The following is an 18,597-nucleotide window of genomic DNA, read 5'->3' as shown; positions in this document are numbered from 1 at the left end:
GTTTTAAGGAATAAAATTTTAAAAGTTTATATATAATAAGATAATTATATCCTACCAAATAAATCATTAATATAAACTTTATTTAATATTGAATATATATTTTAAATCTTTTAAAAAATTTAATACTTGAAGTACTATCGATAGGCATCTATAAAACTTGCGATTGTTACAGTGTGGCCTGACTATGTAGCTCAGTAAAATTCATATTTGTGCATTATTTGTTTTCTATATTTTAATAGCAAGGTTCTGGTAAGACAAGAGAACAAATATGACTAAAATTATATTAGAAATTGTCTTGAATTCTTTGAAAAAAGATTTGCCTTTAATAAATGGTATTAAATATCAAAAATACCGAAAAGATGTGCATCCCACACGAGAATTCAATGAAAAAGCGATTGAAATTATTTATTGAATTGAATTATTATTTGAATTATTATTGTATTATTATTTATTGATTGAATATAATATTTATTTTTGTAATTTAGACAATTATGCACATTCATATATCACTTTTCTATGAATAATAGTTGAATAATATAATATGAATAATAGTTCCAAATAATAGTTTTCAAAATATCTAATAATAATCTATTAAAAATATGTAAAGTTTTTTTAATTTGTTCATTTTACTACCTAAATATATAAAATTAATAAAATCTAAAAAAAAAACACGTTTCTCACTGAAATATGTAGGCTTTTAAATATTTTAAAAGAATATTTATTAATTTAAATACTTTCACTAATAAAATTTAAAGAATAAAACTTTATAATTCAATAAAAAACTAATTTCTTTGTTTGAATTAAAGTATAATTTTATTAATTCAATTTTATAATTAATATAGATTATAAAATAATAATTATATAATTTTATAATTAATATAGATTATAAAATAATAATACCAGAATAGTAATAATACTATAAATTTGGAAAAAGGTACAATGGTGTCTATTATTTTAAAAAATAATCAAGAACAAGCCAAAAAAAAATTTCATAACAATTAACATTTTGGAATAATTATATTATTCCCTTTGAGATTGTGATTTGTACTATATATACCCCAATGGGTTTTTTACTGCTTTTCACGGCCCTTAAAGAACCGTGCCGTACGGGCCTGGACAGGTCCAAAGCCTCCGTTGTTCGATCGCGCCTCTACAATGTGACTGGCAATCCAATTCGGTAGCTTCGATTGGATATTCTTCCAGGCATACCGCTCGTCCAGGAGATACACACATGCATAGTCGCCGATATGACGAATGGCCCTGCCGATGCACTGATTCACCGCCTTCATGCAGATGTTCTCATAGAACTCTTCTCCAGATCTCTTGCCCAGCTTGACATCCAGGTGAGACATCCTTGTCTGCAGCTCTAAAGAGTTGCGATTGGGATAGGGTAGGCCCACAACCAGAACGCCTCGGCCCAGGTCATCCGTAAAGTTTAAACCCTCGGAGAGTTTTCCGCCAACAACGCTGAGCAGGAGGGCACCCCCAGATTTTTTGTCCTTTGCCGCGATGCCATATTGTTCTAGGAGCTGTTCCACAGATCCCGATTCTTCCTTGAAGATCTTCTTGTGCCACGAAATCTTCTCCAGAGCTCCAGATGACTTCAGATGCGTATAAACATCCTCCAGATAGTCATAGCTAGGTAGGAAGCACACAAATCCTCCGGGTATCACCTGGCATAGATTCTGCAGTACCATGGACAATTCCATAAGCTGAAAGAGAAATCAAACGGATATTATTTTCTGCCAGGACATCTTGTCAATCCTGTGCATTCGTACCATTACTGTAGTGCCTCGTTGGACGAAATTGTACCTCAGGTTGTTTCCCATGGGACCCTGGGTGATCACGAATGGCAGGACAGCATTGTCCGGCACCACATGACTGTAGGAATGCTCAACTATGCGGCTGTAGCAGCTGGAAAAAAGCTGCTCCTTCAACTCCTCGGTTGGCTTCATGGTTCCACCGGCGACTATCAACTGCGAGCGAATGGAAAACGGTTACTAGGGCGGATGGGGATTGGAAATCCATACTTACTGATCTGGACATTTGGATTATATCTCGAAATTTATCCGCCGGCTCGAGGAGGAAGTATTTAAATCCTTGGTTGCTCACAATTATCCTGCCATCCTCCTTCGGGTACAAGAGTGTGGCCAGAAATGCCAAGTACTTTCGCACCTGCGAGGGTTCTGTGGACTTCTTTGGTGGGTTGACCTTCTTCACCTTGATGGTTTCATCCGATGGTACATTGGTCTTCATCTCTTCCAGCGCTCGCTTGCCCGGCTTCGGTTGTTCCTGCTCTTCCGGCTCCTTGGCCAGTTTCAGGAGCATCTGGCTGGCTGGCTGGTTTTCATCATTGGACTTCATCTCTTGTAGCTTACGCTTGCCCGGCTTCGATTGTTCCTTTTCTACCTGCTCCTTGGCCAGTTTCTGGAGCATCTGGCTACGGGCCGATGTTGTCGGTTCGACATTTTCATCTTGTTCGGGTTTCTGTTGAAGCTTCTTGGTCAAGGTTTGAACCTTACGGGCGAAACGATTCTTTTCCGTAAACTGAATGAGACCGGCTATGTCCAGTTGGAAGAACTCTCCCCTGCCGGTGAGAGCAGAAGTATCCACCACTGTTGAGACATCGGTGGTGTTCAACACCTCGATCAGGATCTTGGCTATGAAAATCAGTTGGGTGATCTTCAGCATAGTGGGGGGACTGAAATGTTTTTTATACCGATCTTTATAATCGATCATCTCTTTTCTGGCGAATTCCAGCTCCTGTTTGGTTATCTCAACGCCGTGTATCTGAGACACAGTATCGAGTAGATTGTGGGCTTCATCAACTATAACGATGGAACCGTTCAAATCAATGCCCAGCTGATCGCGTGCCGATTTATCCAGCAACAACTGATAGGGAAGCAGTACCAAATCGGCATCATGTAGAGCAGCTCGCGAGGCGTAATAGGCGCAGGCTCCGGTGGCAGCTCCCTCGGCGGCCAAATCCTCGATATCCATCGGTTTAGTCAGTGCGAATTCACTAAGAGATTCAACGAGATATTGACGCTTTAATGGACATCCACTGGGCTTGTCGCTGGTGCGGATCTTCTTGCTACTCGTCTCGGATGCGGATGCGGATGCCTTGGACTTGGAGATTAGGTCCAAACAGCGTTCATTCATTAGATTGACACTCTTGAGGGCCCGAACTTCTTTGTTGCAGCACAATTGCTGGCGGGAGCCCAGCGATACGCAACGCACCCAGTCGAGGTGGCGAGTCTTCTTGACTTCCGTCAAAATCTGGGCTAATTGGGAGTGGGTGCGGCTGCAGAAAAATACCTGCGCTGAACGGAATTTATGGTCTTGTGATGGATCCTCTTCATCCTTAGTTTCGTGCACCGTCTCATTATCCGTATCAGAGTCATTGTCTTTCTCCAAACTATCCAGCTTGGGCTTTGGAATTGTAATTTTTCTTTTTCTGGCATAAATTTTAACACGATTGTCGACCTCCTTCATATGGAAATCCTTGAGGTCCAGCAATGTCTTGAGATACTTTAAACGATTCAGTTCGCGTGCCACCTGATGAGACCGGCCTTGCACTGCCAACCAATCTTTGACCTCCTGGCCATCCAGATCCAGTTTTTTCTGTTCGTTACCCAGCGATTCGACCTTCTCCTCCAGTTCGTTTCTGACCAGCTTATGGTGGCGCTCCAGCCATGTGAGTGCCCCGCACGTGAGGGTCAGAGACTTACCGGTGCCGGTGGGACTCTCAAAGATGCCCACCTCACATTTCTCCAGCACCTTGAAGAGGTCTTGCATCAAATTTTTCTGGATTTCATATGGTTCATAGGGAAATCCAAACTGCTCCGCATCCGGCGTCTCCAAATGCCCCGTGGGCGTATATTGATTCATTTTTTCTGACGATTGAAAATTAATACAAGATGAAAATTGTACTTGTCGTCGGAAAATTTCACAGAAAAAGAAATGAAACGACGCGCCAGGAAATGTTGAAAGAAGAAGAGAAAGGGACTACCCAAACACAGTGTGGGAAAACGTCAAATGACATTTAGTTGTGAAAGGTTGGCAGCTCTTCTAGATTTTAAAGTGAAATATTATTTTGTTTTTATATTTATTTAAAGGAATCAAAAGGGCTTTCTTTTAAAATTTATTGTTGGAAAATTATAAAAATAAATAAATTTTAAAATTATGCATAAAAAAACATATTAACAGAAGAATAACAGAATATAAAAATGGCTGTTACGAAAAGTATACATATTTTACAGTAAAATTAATGGCTATTATATTCATTCTAGGATCTGAATTTTTAGCCTTTTTTAACAGTATTTTATTTTTTGAGCATAGCTAAAAATTTATCGATATTTGTCTGGCATTTTCCAGCACTGATTTATCGATGTGGCATGAAATCACTGCTTTCATCTCTAACCTAAGGCAAACAGAGGCAGCGGATAGTGATGTGCTAAAAACTATAGATAAATATATCGATATACGTTATTTGACTGAAATAATACTAAGATTTTGGTATATTCTTGTCGATGTCGATAATTCGATAGGAATGTGTACTTTCGACATCCCTAGGACAAATTCAAAACAAGTGGAGCGTCGTGTGCAGGTGTTTTGCCACACTTGACCGTATTACTGTCGAACGAAAGTGAATTGAACGGAAGCGCTGGCACAGCTGAGTTTTCAAAAAAAAAAATAAAAAACATACCGTAGTCATTGCTAAAATTTTGATAATTAAAAAGGCAAGCACAACACAATCGTTGACGTTGAGTTGTGGTGGGGGCTTGGCAAAGGACCTTTTGGCCAGATGTTGCAGACCACCTAGCGGTATATTACTTTCGTGGTAAGCAATCAATAAGAACGGTTTACTTGGCAGGGGCAGGGGGACTCCCCCAGAACGTGAACCAGAAACCAGAGAACCAGAACCTGTGACGGTTTTTGTCTTACAACGTTTGCATTCCGTTTCAAATTAATTATTCAATGCAATGTTTCTTCCTGTTGATGCTGATACTGATGCCTGCTGATGCTGACGGCACCACTGTCATCGCAGTTTCCTTACGGTTTATTGACCGACAAGTGAAAAGGCCTACGTGCCACTCTCTCTCGCTCATCCACTCTCACCATTTTTTTGTTTGTGTGTTCTAACTGTGTGTGTGTGTGTGTGTGTGATAAGGCGCAATAAGTGTGTCACCAGTGGTGTAGGCAGGACTTTTTAAAGGGGGTTTTTGGTTTAAAATTAATTTTAAAAATATATAAATATTTTTTTAAATCTTTAATTTTAATATTATTTTTAAGGTTCTAAAATTTCTTATTGAAAATATGACCTATAGGACCATTAGTTTCTTCAAAAGAAGCCATTTTACCTTGAAATATTAAACAAAAAAACACCCCCTTATAGTATTTAAGTTTTAAGAAAAACAAAAGCCCCCCTTGGCTCTGCCCCTGCTTTCCACAGACAGTTGCTTTTGGCTTTTGTGTCAAAGTGGAGCAGAAAAACAGAAAACCTTTCGGCGGCTTAGGGTCCCTTTGTTTGTATGAGTGAGTGAAAGGGCAATACACACACAAATAAACAAACAAACAGAAACACACACAAGTGACTCACACACATATGTCACATGTTGTCATTCGTTGGGAAAGGCGCATTAGCATTAGCACAATTTCTAATTGTGCATGGTTTTTCAAAAAAAAAAAAAAAAAAAAAAAAAAAAAAAAAACTCATATTCAAGTGGCATTTTCTATGGCTTAGAACCCCCTAGAATCCCTGCACCCCCCACCTGTCCGGTCAACCCTTTTTGCGCCTCATTTGGCATTGCCTACTTTGTGGCACAATTGTGTTCTAGCCTGCCTTCGCCGCCTTTCCGCCGCAAATAAACACGCCAATTATTTGTGCACGCACATACATTCAAGGGGCTTGAGGGGGAGGCAAGTAAATATCAAAATATATATATACAGCTGTGTTCATGAAAATAGCAGTGCTCATGACATAAATGTTTAAGATCGAAAAATCGTAGCATAAACACCAAAATGGGACAAATTTGGTTTACATCCACATAATATATTTATTTTTAATTATGTTAACATTTGTTTCAGTCTAATTACTGCGTTTTTTTTGAAAATATAGACAATAACAAAATAACATCGACAAAATGTGCTGTTCATTAAAATAGCAGTGTTACCAAAAAAATCTAAGAAATTCATTTAATCTTAAAAATTAATTAATACAAACAACAGAAATTATAAATATAAACTAATATTTTGTCGTAAAGCCTTTATTGGCAATAACAGCTTCACACCTACGTGGCAAGGAGTCCACCAAGTCCTGGCAACGCTTGAGGGGAATCTGGGCCCACTCGTCCTGTAAAAATTGCCAAAGCTGCGGTTTTGAAGTCGGATATTTCTTTGCCACATATCCCTTGATGTCCCCCCATAAATTTTCAATCGGATTTAAATCCGGCGACTGTGCTGGCCACGACATTGCATCAATGTTTGGTTGACTAACCCAACTCTTAGCCAATTTGCTGGTATTTTTTGGATCGTTATCCTGCTGAAACGTCCATTTTAAGGACATATCTCACTGTGCATAAGAAAGCACTACTTTTTTGAGTATGTCGACATAGACGTCTTGGTCCATGATCCCATCCATCATATGTATGGGACCATGCCACTGTACGAAAAACGAGCCCATACCAATATTTTAGGGCCACCGTGCATAACGGTCTTAAAAGTGGGGTTTGGGTGGTTCTCAGTGTTTGAGGGTCGTCAGACATACTGTCTTGAGCCTGTCCCACCAAACAAGTCCAGGTTGGACTCATTTATCCCAAGAATATTGCGCCATTTCGTCACTGGCCACTTCAAATGGCTTTTGGCAAACTCCAATCGAGCATGGATATGCCTTGTACCAAGTAATGGCACCTTTCGTGGGCTTCGCGTATTTATATTTTCATTTACTAATCGACGGCGAATGGTGACGACGCTGATCCTTAACTTCAGGACCGTTTTAACAGCCATAGAAGACGCAAAAGGATTCGCTTTGCTGAAGCGCACCTTTCTTCGGCCCCCAATATCGGTGGTTTTTCGTTTGGACCCACGTGATTCGGATTTCCCCTCATATTTTATGGCATTGGATACCATTTTGGCAGAAAAATGTACCGTATTTTAGATTTTTTATAGGGTTTTTCCTGCTTTCTAAGCTAAACTATCAAATTCCTCTCTTCCTTTGAACAGTGGTGTCCTTTACCCACTAAAATGAACATTTTTGCATGGTTATTGTGTATTTTCATTTAAATTAAATAAATGAACTTAAGAAAACTTACTTTTCACCTAATTTTTAATGTTTTCGGCGCTTTTTGGGGATCAAAATGAAAAACTGCTATTTTAATGAACAGCCAAAAACTTGTGATTTTGAACAAAAATGCCCAGAAAACGCAAATAAAAAGCAAATCTTACGAAATTTTTTTAGTTTTCCTATCTCTATATCCCATTTTACAAAAATAATGATCAAGCGATGAACTAACGAAAAGGAAAATGCAAAAATTACCGTCCTTTTACTTCGTTGCTATTGCACTGCTATTTTAGTGAACACAGCTGTATATGTCTGCAGTATTTAATAGAGCCCATTAAATCATATTTAATTTTAAAGCACTTTATTTTTCATTTTTTAGAAGGTTAGATCCTGTCTTGAAAGAAGCAGAAGTTTATTGAATCATAGATCATTTTTCAACACTAGCTGAAGCATTTAAACTTAAGGATTTAGTTTGAAATATATGTATATTTCTTAAATATAAAATCCTTTTTTAATAAAAATATTTAATAAGAAGCACATGAAATTATATTTAGTTTTCCAATACTTTTATTATTTATTAAACTTAAGATCCTTTATTGTGAAATGAAATATCCCTTTACAACACTGTTACTTAGCCTCTAATTCCATAAACTTAAGATGGCTGACCTTTTTGAAGGTTTTTAATGATGTTTTTTATATTTTATACAAAAAATTAAAGTTACTCAGTCCTTAGCCGTTTAAAAAATTGATAAAAAACTACCATATAAATTATTCCGTTTGAACAAAAAAAAAAACAGGCCATTGAAGCCGGTAGAAGCGTGTTCTTGTTGATTCAACTGTTGATTGATTGATTGATTGATTGATGGCAAATCGCCACAAACAAGAGAATACACATGCAGACGCATTAATTTCACTCAAATCGTTGTCGGTCCTTGTTAAAGGCCTCTTTTATGATTCTCCTCTTCCGTATTGCATGATGGCATTGTAATCAAAAATTGAAATAAATCATTTTGATTCAATTTAGAACTTTTAAAGTTTAATAATATTCTAGAAATATTCTCCATATACCACACGGGCTGACATTTCCGATAATGGTTTAGTGCATTAGCAAAAACCCATGTTCACTTCAATCATACAACTGTCATATATTGCACTCATATCCCCCGATATGCCCACGAATTTCAATGACTACTCACTGTATCACTGTATTTTTTTTTGTTTTCGTACATATGTACATTTATTTACTTATTCGAATGTCAACTCGTCAATTTTTTGCTCATGCCTGAATAGATAAGTAGAATATAGAAAATAGAAAAAAAAACTCACACTCCTATCAATATGTAGATACATCTATCAAAATTATAATTACGGGGCGTGGGCGGGTGCCAGGGACCTGAGCAGGGTGTCGACGACTTTTCCAACAGGCGGCTCTGAACCTAGCCCAGTCCAGTTTTATACCCTTCCTTGAGGTACTTCTTAATTTTTAAAAAAGATAAACGTACTTTGAAATGGTCTTCTCAGGGGGCTATAAGCCAAAAACCCACTTTTTGAAGGGGTCCGCCCAGGAAAATTTGGAAAAAAATCGAAAAAATATTTTGTTGTCAGGTTTTGATGCAGAACGATGGAGAATCCAATCACAAATCGTTTGAGGTATTCCTCGTAAGAATCGGATGAGAATTGGCCAAGATATGGCCTTCCCAGGGGGCTGGAAGCCAAAAACCCACTTTTTGAAGGGGTCTGCCCAGGAAAATTTTGAAAAAAATCCAAAAAATATTTTGTTGTCAGGTTTTGATGCAGAACGATGGAGAATCCAATCACAAATCGTTTGAGGTATTCCTCGCAAGAATCGGATCAGAATTGGCCAAGATATGGCCTTCCCAGGGGGCTATAAGCCAAAAACCCACTTTTTGAAGGGGTCTCCCCAGGAAAATTTGGAAAAAAATCCAAAAAATATTTTGTTGTCAGGTTTTGATGCAGAATGATGGAGAATCCAATCACAAATCGTTTGAGGTATTCCTCTTGAGAATCTGATGAAAATTAGAAAAGATATTGAACCTCCACTTCGTGATTCGAAAAAGGGTATTCGGGCTTCTGCTATATGCCAGTGGTTCCTTTCTAACGTTTTCCGATGACACTGCTAGCCGTATTTCAACGTTGTTTATCGTGAGCCGAAATATGCAAATTGGAGCTGATGGTCGAAGGGGTACAAAAGATGTACCAGTTACAATGGTTAACGACATGAATACTACTAATTTTTCTATTGAGAGCCACCGCCCGCCGCCCACACCCACTTAACCGAGAGGGCTTTGATTGGAGGAGTAGAGTGGGAGTGGAGGAGTGGGTGTGTTTGTTGGGAATCTGAAATGGATATATAAGAGGGTATATTTAAAGGTATAATGTTTGGTAGTTTTTCATTAAGCCCTTCATGAAGCCCTAGAAAGTATGCTTGTTTTTTTTAAGGAGTATCTTGACTTTATGAACTATTTGTTTCCAAAGGTATTACCAACTTCGAGACTATTGAAAAAGACCTTGGTTTATTGCTTCATTGCAATGTCGAACAAACGACTACAAATCGCGGCCTGACGTGATAACAAATAACCGCAAACCCTTGTTGCCAACAGAGAGTTCCTATTGTTCGGTTGTTCAATAAATGTACATAATTTGATGCGCCCCATTGGCATTCCGTTAGTATTTGCCCCCACTGCTTGCCCCCACTACTTGCCACCGCTACCCAGCTCATCCCGTGCAACAATGGTCTATGACGACGATGACGATGTCGATGTCGATGTCGCTGTCGATGGAGGAGGTGCCATCAATGTCAACTCGTGTAGTTTGCTTCGTTGCCTCCGCGGGGCAACTTCAGCTAGCGGTCTCTACAAAAAAAAAAAAAAGGACCAAAGTCCTCCATCCTGTCTGCCATTGTTCTGTCCTCTTTTGTCCACTTCGGGCCGGTTGTCTCCGCTAACCAGACACCAGATGTGCTCATCCGCCGGCAATGGCCTGATCGTCGAGGGCATACCTCTGGGTATGGGCCGCCAGTTTACGCCACGACTGACCATGAAAAGGGTCTACAACACCAAGTGTTTTCGTCCCGAACGCTATCGGCATGAGGTGGCCAACCATTATCGGGACTACAAGTTGCAACAGCATCTCCATCAGCAGCACCATATCTCGAATGCCGGTGGCCAGCGTCGGAGAAGGCGACGTCGTCCTTACGGATCGGAAACAACTCGAGTGCCCGGCAGCTCATTAGCGTCGGCATGTGTGCGGTTCCGCGATGTATGGCCCACCCATGTTCACAACTTTCCCAGGTAGTATCATTAGCATTGGGTCTACAGAGAGAGAAATTGGGGAGCTAAAAGTTGAGGTATTAGATATTTAGGTTGGTAGGGTAGTTTATTTTAAGTGGGTGTTTCCGATTCCTAAGGTTTTAAGGTTCTAAATGAATAGAAATCTAAAAATTATTTATTTCCAAGTACCGGGTATTATTATTTTTTTTAAGGAAGATATTCTTTATCTTCTAATTCTCTGGAATATCATTTTTTTCAACATATTAATAGATAATGAGGTGTATTCATATTCTTAAGCTCTTAAGATCTTAAAGCATTCGAAATTCCCACATTTTTTCCTCACAAGTTTTTTCCTCACATTTTTTTAAAGCATATTGCTTTAAACTTTTGTTTAATTGGATTGAAGAATAATACCTTATATTTATAAAGTCCTGAGGTCCTAAAGCTTTCAATATTCTAGATTATTTTCATCCCAAGTACCGGGTATATATATTTTTTCAAAGAAAGATAACCCATACTTTTGAGTTTCTAGTATTAAACATATGTATTATTAGATTAAAGTATAATAGCTCATACTTATAAGGTTTAAATATCCTAAAGCATTACAAATTATGAAAATTTTCCTCCCTAGTACCGGGTATAAATATTGATATTTAATTTCCCCCAAAAACTAATAAAATATTTTCTTGATGTGCACCTCCTAAGCAATTTAAATGCGACATGGGCGTGTCTGGGGGTTCGGGGGCTGGCTCTTTGACAGTTGCTGCCATAAATATAGGTTGGGTTGCTATCTGCTGCGGTTGGCGTGAAATTTCCGCCGCATCTCAAGTTACACGGCCTTGGCTTCTCGTCAGCGGCAAACTGACGTCAGCGACCACCGGCTTTCGTTAAAGTAAAAGTCTGTTTCTGAAAAAAAATTAAAAAAATAAAAGGAAAGTATGGTAAAGGAGGAGGTTGAACCACAAAATGCGGACGGATGTGAATCCGGATACGGATACCGGTGCACCAGAAGCAGGAGTCCTCCCGCAGGATGCATGCGATGCTATTTTAATGTCTTCAAGTCGACACTGTCAGCCACTGTGTTTCTGTGGCAATTACGGTGCCCAGGACTTTGCTAATGAACTATCAATTTCCTAAAGTTTCCATTAAGGAGCAACGCTGCTAAACTTTTCCCCACAAATTAAGGGGAACCAAGAAGTTGGGGAAAATTTTCTGAAACTGAGACTTGTTTGTGGGAAACGAGTTGAAAAGTCTAAACCATAAATAGGATTATGTCTTCAGAGGGATTATTAGATGGGAATTTAATTTAATAGACTTGGTTTTCATGGATTATCTTGCTTGCTAGAGTCTATTTGGGCTTATAGAGGGCGCTTTTGTGTTTAAAATTCTTAAAACTCATGTCTATAGCTAGTTTAGAAGTATGCTATAGGTTCTGAAGTAATCTTATAAATAGTATAAGGATTTTGGGGGTTTATTAAAAAGAAAAATCTATTTTAAATGATGGGAAACGTTTTAGTATTTTTCTAGAATTTCTTCGGTCTATTATTAGCTTTATAGAGGGCTCTATTGTGCACTAGTACTAAAATATAAAGATTTCTAATAAATATGTTTATAAATATAAATAAATAATATTATATTAAATATCTTCTTCAATCCATAGTTTATTTAGTTTATTTAGAACCTCTAGAACCTCTTGAGTATTATATGCTTTATAGAGGGCGCTATTGTGCAGTAGAAATTAGTTATAAAATCTCCAAAAAACAAAGGATTATGCCTCTAGAGGATTTTTAAATAGAATTCTACTTCAAAGGATATACAAATTTTCAAAGGAATCTCTCTAGAAACTCTTTAATCTATTATTAGCTTTATAGAGGGCGCTATTTTGCACTAGAAACTAGTTCTACAGTCTCTAAAGGGTTACGAAATATAAATATCCTTTAATAAATGGTTTCTTTCAGTTAAATTTTTTCCGCAGAATAGCTCTACTATCGCTAAAGTCTATTATTAGCCTTATAGAGGGCGCTGTTGTAGACTAGAAACTACCCTTGAAGCGTAGCCAAAAAAAGGATTATGTCTCTAGAGAATTATTAAATAAAAATCTACCCTAACAGATAGATTCTTTAGTTTATTTAAGTAATAATTTGCCAAAAAATCTCCCTCGAGGCTCCTTATTTTTAATACAAGCCTTATAGAGGAAGTCCTTGAACTCGTAACCCAATAATTTGCCTTTTTTTTTATCGTTTGTTTCATTTTTTGTAACAAAAATTAAAGCTCGACAAACAAAAGAGAGGACGACTCCGAGCCCTCCGAGTAGTAAGTAGTGGCAGTGTCAGTTCTTTGCCCCAGAGGGTTGGCTTTTTTAATTATATTACCCGGACCACTCCGGACTACGGTCTCCGGACTACGGTCTACGGACAGCTACGGTTAGGGCTCCGGTGAAAGTGAAAATGAAAGTACGAGTATATATTTTTTTTTGGGGTGCGGGTATGGAATGGATTGTTTACCCGCTTGTTTGTCGTACGTGTTTGCATTCGCCATTGTAATTAATGTTTTGTTTGGACGCGCAGTTCTATTTTCAACCATCCAGAGTGACCCGGAGTCCGAGTCCGAGTCCTGCCTTTAACTAATTGGTGCCTTTCACTAATTACAGATTCGACGATACGTTTACGAGCCGCGGCCGGAGGACAGTGTGCTCCGGTGAGCCACCGGACGAGCCATATAACGACGCAGTGCGTCGCATCCGTAGCTCTCAGAGCTGTTCCCAGCTACGTCAGTTGGTGCAACGTCAATTGTTGTCATCCCGAATCATTGGGTTAACTAATAGCGATTGTGAAACTGAGTATAGTCGTCCGTGGAGCAGTCGTAGCAGCCATGGGAAGAACAGCAATCGGTGGCGAAGCCAAAGTAGCGACAACATCAACGACCGTGCCGTCAATTATCAGCTAAATATTAATAATATTGCTGCTGCAACCACGGAAACCCAACAAAGTCCCAACCAGAATCAGCAACCGGTTGATTTTTACGGTTATTTGCAATTGGCCAGTGGCTATTATGAGCACGGTGTTCTGGCCAATATCGCCTACCTGGAATCGATTGGCCGGCAAAAGCACCACAACCACCACCACCACCGGCAGCAACAGCTAGAGCCGCCACGTAATGCAATAAAGGCCCCATTGCCAGGTTTATTCTTGGACACACCATCCACTCAGGCATTGGCTATTCCCGGCCAGAAGTTGACGGGTCGCTTGCTCACTTTACTGAAGAGTCTAAAGAGCAAGGTGATTAAAAGGAGAACTAGTCCCGAGCCAGGAATACGAGTGGATATTCGAAATTTAAAGACACAAGAAGATCAGGAGGAGAATCCGGAGGACAACGACTATCATCCACTTGAAGAAGATCAGCAGGTCAAGAACGAATCATCTCCTTCATCTCCTGGGAATAGCATGTGTGATTATTATGCTGAGGACGCGAAACAAGTATCCCAGTCACGATTGCCAAGTTCCCAGACCCTGGGTGCCACTTCAGCTACATTGGGCGCCACTGTAGAGGCCACGGCCGTTACTCTGGAAGCGATTGCCACACGAGTACCAGCCATTGATGGTGCTGGACCGGATCATCGGTGTATTTACGAAATCATTGATAACCTAAGTCATTTGAGTATCGGAGAAAGTGGTGAACGTCGCCCACCACTACCGCAGATAACGCTAACCGACTGTACCGCTCAACAGGTGGCGCTCTATAGTGCCAGCTTCGATATCATTCAGTTGCAAATACCCAACGAAGCCAGACCACCGAATAGAGACTAAGTTTTTGGGAGAAGCTTTAATTGTTTTTTTTTTGTTTTAATTTTTTTGTTAGACTCTTTTTTTTTGGTATTTGGCGGCAATCGGAAATTGAATCGAAACGTAACCGATAGATAGATAGACAAAATACATAGATAGAGAGCTGTAGAGCTACAGAATAGAGAGTACCCAGAGCCAAACAGAGCCACCAGAGTCACCAGAGTCACCAGAGCACCAGAACAGAACAGAATCGAATCGAACCGAACAATATAGGAAGAAAAAAAAATAAAAAACCGAAAACAGAACGTAACGAATCTGAAAGGCGCGCGCACGTCAGCGGAAATCGTTTATATGCTAAATACAAATAAAAAAAAATAAAAAACCTAATAAAAAATAGCTTTGGTGCTTTTGCTCTCGCGAACAATGGTTGTTGGTAACAATATTGTTGAACCTGCAGCATTAAAAGCCATCACAGAGACCGGTATAGAAGTAGCTATCCATAATAACAATCCAAGGGATACACAAGCTACTGAAGATACCCCGGAAGATACTACGAATAATCCGATAGATATCCAGGATTCTAAACAAACAACAACGAGTATTAGGATTAATCTCGAAGAGGATCTTGAAGAAGGTAATCCTGAAGTTCAAGTGGAAATTGAAAATATTCAAAATAACAATATGACGGATGCCGGCAAGGAAACAGGCGGCGATGCTATTAAACTCTCGAATCCAAATCCAAATACAAGTTCTAGTTCACCGGTTAGTCCTGGCTCGGGATCGGGTCCATTGGCTGGTATGGCCATTGTGCCCACCAAGAGCGCCGTCAGTCAGCGTAATGTCGATATTAAAATCGAAAAGACCAGCAACATGGAGGCGGCCACCCAACAGCTGACCAAAAAGGTTCTCAAACTGGATCTGGGCGGCAAGAATCTCGACGACTTCTCCCTCAAATCACCCAAATCGCCCATAGCTGGTAAGTCCGTCCATCTGGTCTCCAATTTAATTGTTTATAGAGAATAGCATACATAAATATTAATAAGAAATTGTAGAGAATCGAAACCGGAACCGGTTATACATATATCATTGAGCTTGTTAGCCTGGCGCCTCCTCAATTGACGCCTCAAATTCCATAAAGCTTAATTAGTTTGGTCTCGAAAACAGAATAAATATCAACAAAATATCAACACTACGTTTCGTCACCGTAAAGTTTTCAATTAAATTTCCAGTTACCAGCAAAAAGTGTAAAAAAATAGAAAAAATCTAGTTATAGTTTTGTGAAAATAGTTAGAGGTTTTAATTGAATTTGTTGAAAGTTTGTTGTAATATTTAGGGCTTACATTTTAATTATTTTTCGGATTAAGAAACAAAGTTTATACAAATTTTGTGAATTTTTAAAGGTAACTAGTTTCAAAGGGTTTTTATATATCGTTTTAAGAAATGAGTTAAAAATAGGCTATAGTTTCAGCAATTACTAAAAATGTATCAGTTTAGGGTTCGAACTACCAGGAAGAAATAATTTGTTTTTTAAGAAAAATATTTGTAAAATTCACTTGCATATAAGTTAAAAATAATCTCAAAGTAAGGTATTCTCTTAGTTATAAACTGCATACATTTTGTTATTAAACAGTTCGGGTTCGAAACCCTGAGGAAAGAATGGTCTTTTTTTATAAAAAATTCTTAAATCTTCTAAAATAGTCTTAAAATTTGTGTCCTCATTAAAAACTAGTTTTAAAATGATAATACAGATTTAAATTAGTTAAAAAATGCAACAAAATTAAGCCTTTTCTTTGTCGAAAGCTGCCTATTTTTGTTATTTAGATGTTCGGGTTCAAAACTCTACAGAATGTTTATTTTAAAAAAAAAAAACCTATAAAAGCTTCTAAAATAATATACAATTTTTTTTAAATTAAAAACGAGGTTTAAAATACCTATAAAGACTTAAAAAAGAGCCCGAACTTTAGCTTTTTCTTTGACGCAAGCTGCATACCTTTGTTATTTATGAGTTCAAGTTCAAAACCCCCGCGGGAGAATGTTTTCTTTTTTTATTTTTAGAAAGAAAAAATATTTCCAAAAAAAACCCCTAGATCCTGAGCTCTATTGGTTCTACGTATAGCATAATATTTATATTTTTTTTTTGTTTTTAATTACAAACCGTGTTTGCTTTATCGGTTTTCAACGAAAATTCTTTGGCTTCTGCGGCTTCTATGGCTCCGGTTTCATTATCAGTCAAGTCTATTACGTTTGGCCTCTTTTTTTTGTTTATTCATTAGCATATTTGTGTGCATATATAATATATGTATATATGTATATAGATTGTATGTACACATGTTGCCTTTAATGTTTGCGCAAATGCGATGACCTTCCCCCTAGATTAATTCTCTTATCTCTTATATATATATGTATATATATATATTTTTTTTTTTGAATAATTCGATTGGCGGTGCTGTTTACGATTTTTACGATTTTTAATGACTTATGAAATGGTTTTGATTTGTATATTCGTAGCACGTTTGCCGCATCAAACATCGCTGACATCGTCAGTGGATGTGGAGGATCGCAAGACACTGAGAGAGGCCTTATACCAGGGTATATTCCACCGACATCGACGCACCATCTTCGCCGTGGGCAGTTTCCTACGAATGCTGCGCAGCCGCAATTCGCAGTACAATACGATACGTAGCTCATCGGAGGGCGAGGATATCGATGAGGTTAGATAAGACCATGGGATCAGATCAGATCAGAATCACAAATATGCTAATAATAAGAACCATCATCGTCCATCATCATTGTGAGAGCTATACTTGCATCCCGGAGACAGCAGCGACAATCGGAAGACTCGTTGAATATTTTTTTAGATAGAAAACCAAAAAAAAAATAATCGAAAAAATCGATAAACCATTTAGCATCCAATATCATCCCATAGCTGCTTCGAGATATTTATTTAATCCGCCGTATTTATATAAATATATATATATATATTTGTGCAACCAAGAGACTAGCCACCTGTTGTGTTAGCGTTTAGAAATAACAAGCCATATTAGTTGATTTTTTTTTTTTTTTGAAACAGGACTCGTCCTGGCCATCCTATACCATCTGCTGCTTCATCTTGTTCACTTATTTCTAGAGCAGACTCGCCTTATCTTAACTGGAAAGCCCACTTTAAGCTAAAAACTTACGAAAATACTAAACTTAAAACTATAAACTATAAAAACTCACAGATACCCAACTAAATGTGAACCCAAAAGCTGAACTAGAAAACTTTTTCTTATTAAAAGTTAAATATTGAATTATGTAAAAGCCTAGCCCTCGAAATTATATAGAAATTCATAAATTGTTTTGTTAAGTAGTTAGTTTGTTTTTAGATTTGTAGCTCAAATTAGTTTTAGTTTGGCATTTTTTAAAGAAACAACAACCATTCCAAATAGGTTTCCAAACAAAAACTATAGAAATAAACTATAAAATAATAAAGATATATATATTTGAGAGGGCTGGGTATTCCATAGTCGTATATATCGACTATTTCATGTTTTTTTTTTGTAAATTATTATTTAAAATTATGTTTTATACAAATTGTCATTCGTTTTTTCATTGCAAAGGGAACAAAACTTATAAAGCCACATGTCGAAGAAATGTTTTTTAAAAAATATAAAGTTGATATATTGCGCCTAGAAATAATATATTATATTATATATATATATTATATATCCATATATATGGGCTAGTTTACAAAAAAAAAAAAAGGAAATCGTTGTTGTCGCCAGAAAACCCCCAAAAATGTTGAATGTAAACTTTGATTTGCAAAAATTCCCCACAAAATTAAAGAAAAAAAAGACACATATTTAACAAAACATATATATACTATCTAGTGGTTAACATACGATATATTTTAGAATATATATATACTGATTTTTTTTGTTCATTGTACTTTATATTTAGTGTTAGAATTAATTGAATAATTAGTGAATTAAGAATCGTTGTTTTTTTTTGTTTGTTTTTGTGATCATTGTGTACAGAAATCGAGACAAAAAAAAAAAGATACAATTTGCTAGAATCGTTTTCAAGCCGTAGTTTAATTCATGTAACCCCTAAACACACACACACATACACCGAAAGATACACGTTTTCTATTTCATTTCGGATTGTAAAACAAATAAAATCTAAACGAATGCTAGTTGGTGCTTAAATGTTTTCATTTCCGGGATATTGTATAACTTTTCTGATATTCTGCTATTCTAGTTCC

The 18,597-nt window shown here is 37.7% G+C and overlaps 3 protein-coding genes across 4 annotated transcripts; 2 read left to right on the top strand and 1 right to left on the bottom strand.

Annotated features, from left to right (window-relative positions):
* Nucleotides 1-924: 924 nt before the first annotated feature.
* LOC108130461 (ATP-dependent DNA helicase DDX11) lies at nucleotides 925-4,024 on the bottom strand. Its single transcript, XM_070280212.1, has 3 exons — nucleotides 2,035-4,024; nucleotides 1,779-1,976; nucleotides 925-1,712 (listed from the first exon to the last, which is right to left on the bottom strand). Exons 1-3 carry the CDS (start codon nucleotides 3,889-3,891, stop codon nucleotides 1,071-1,073), a joined length of 2,697 nt encoding a protein of 898 aa, XP_070136313.1. The 5' UTR covers nucleotides 3,892-4,024; the 3' UTR covers nucleotides 925-1,070.
* A 542-nt stretch (nucleotides 4,025-4,566) lies between these two features.
* On the top strand, nucleotides 4,567-14,547 carry LOC108130456 (uncharacterized). 2 transcript variants are annotated; one of them, XR_006245947.2, is made up of 2 exons: nucleotides 4,567-4,843; nucleotides 13,223-13,361. XR_006245947.2 is itself a non-coding variant. In XM_017248880.3 (2 exons), the coding sequence occupies exons 1-2, from the start codon at nucleotides 10,259-10,261 to the stop codon at nucleotides 14,376-14,378; spliced, it is 1,491 nt and encodes a 496-aa protein (XP_017104369.2). In that variant the 5' UTR covers nucleotides 10,244-10,258; the 3' UTR covers nucleotides 14,379-14,547. The 2 variants fall into 2 exon arrangements, 1 of the variants encoding a protein (XP_017104369.2); XM_017248880.3 differs by lacking the exon at nucleotides 4,567-4,843 and adding an exon at nucleotides 10,244-10,593 and having other exon boundaries at nucleotides 13,223-14,547.
* A 68-nt stretch (nucleotides 14,548-14,615) lies between these two features.
* On the top strand, nucleotides 14,616-18,528 carry LOC108124897 (uncharacterized). The gene is made up of 2 exons (XM_043209890.2): nucleotides 14,616-15,330; nucleotides 16,863-18,528. Exons 1-2 carry the CDS (start codon nucleotides 14,778-14,780, stop codon nucleotides 17,072-17,074), a joined length of 765 nt encoding a protein of 254 aa, XP_043065825.2. The 5' UTR covers nucleotides 14,616-14,777; the 3' UTR covers nucleotides 17,075-18,528.
* Nucleotides 18,529-18,597: the final 69 nt, after the last annotated feature.

Source organism: Drosophila bipectinata, chromosome XL (genome assembly GCF_030179905.1).
Source record: "Drosophila bipectinata strain 14024-0381.07 chromosome XL, DbipHiC1v2, whole genome shotgun sequence".
In the NCBI taxonomy this organism is placed as follows: domain Eukaryota; kingdom Metazoa; phylum Arthropoda; class Insecta; order Diptera; family Drosophilidae; genus Drosophila; species Drosophila bipectinata.
The sequence above is the reverse complement of the archived record's forward strand: the minus strand, read 5'-3'. Positions and strand labels throughout refer to the sequence as shown.

Excerpts from the sequence above, each read along its gene's own strand:
- LOC108130461 (XM_070280212.1), bottom strand. The coding sequence starts at position 3,891 with ATGAATCAATATACGCCCACGGGGCATTTGGAGACGCCGGATGCGGAG. Across the intron at positions 1,977-2,034 it reads TAATCCAAATGTCCAGATCA|TTGATAGTCGCCGGTGGAAC; the intron begins GTAAGTATGGAT and ends ATTCGCTCGCAG. Across the intron at positions 1,713-1,778 it reads AACGAGGCACTACAGTAATG|CTTATGGAATTGTCCATGGT; the intron begins GTACGAATGCAC and ends TTTCTCTTTCAG.
- LOC108130456 (XM_017248880.3), top strand. The coding sequence starts at position 10,259 with ATGTGCTCATCCGCCGGCAATGGCCTGATCGTCGAGGGCATACCTCTG. Across the intron at positions 10,594-13,222 it reads CATGTTCACAACTTTCCCAG|ATTCGACGATACGTTTACGA; the intron begins GTAGTATCATTA and ends CACTAATTACAG.
- LOC108124897 (XM_043209890.2), top strand. The coding sequence starts at position 14,778 with ATGGTTGTTGGTAACAATATTGTTGAACCTGCAGCATTAAAAGCCATC. Across the intron at positions 15,331-16,862 it reads ACCCAAATCGCCCATAGCTG|CACGTTTGCCGCATCAAACA; the intron begins GTAAGTCCGTCC and ends GTATATTCGTAG.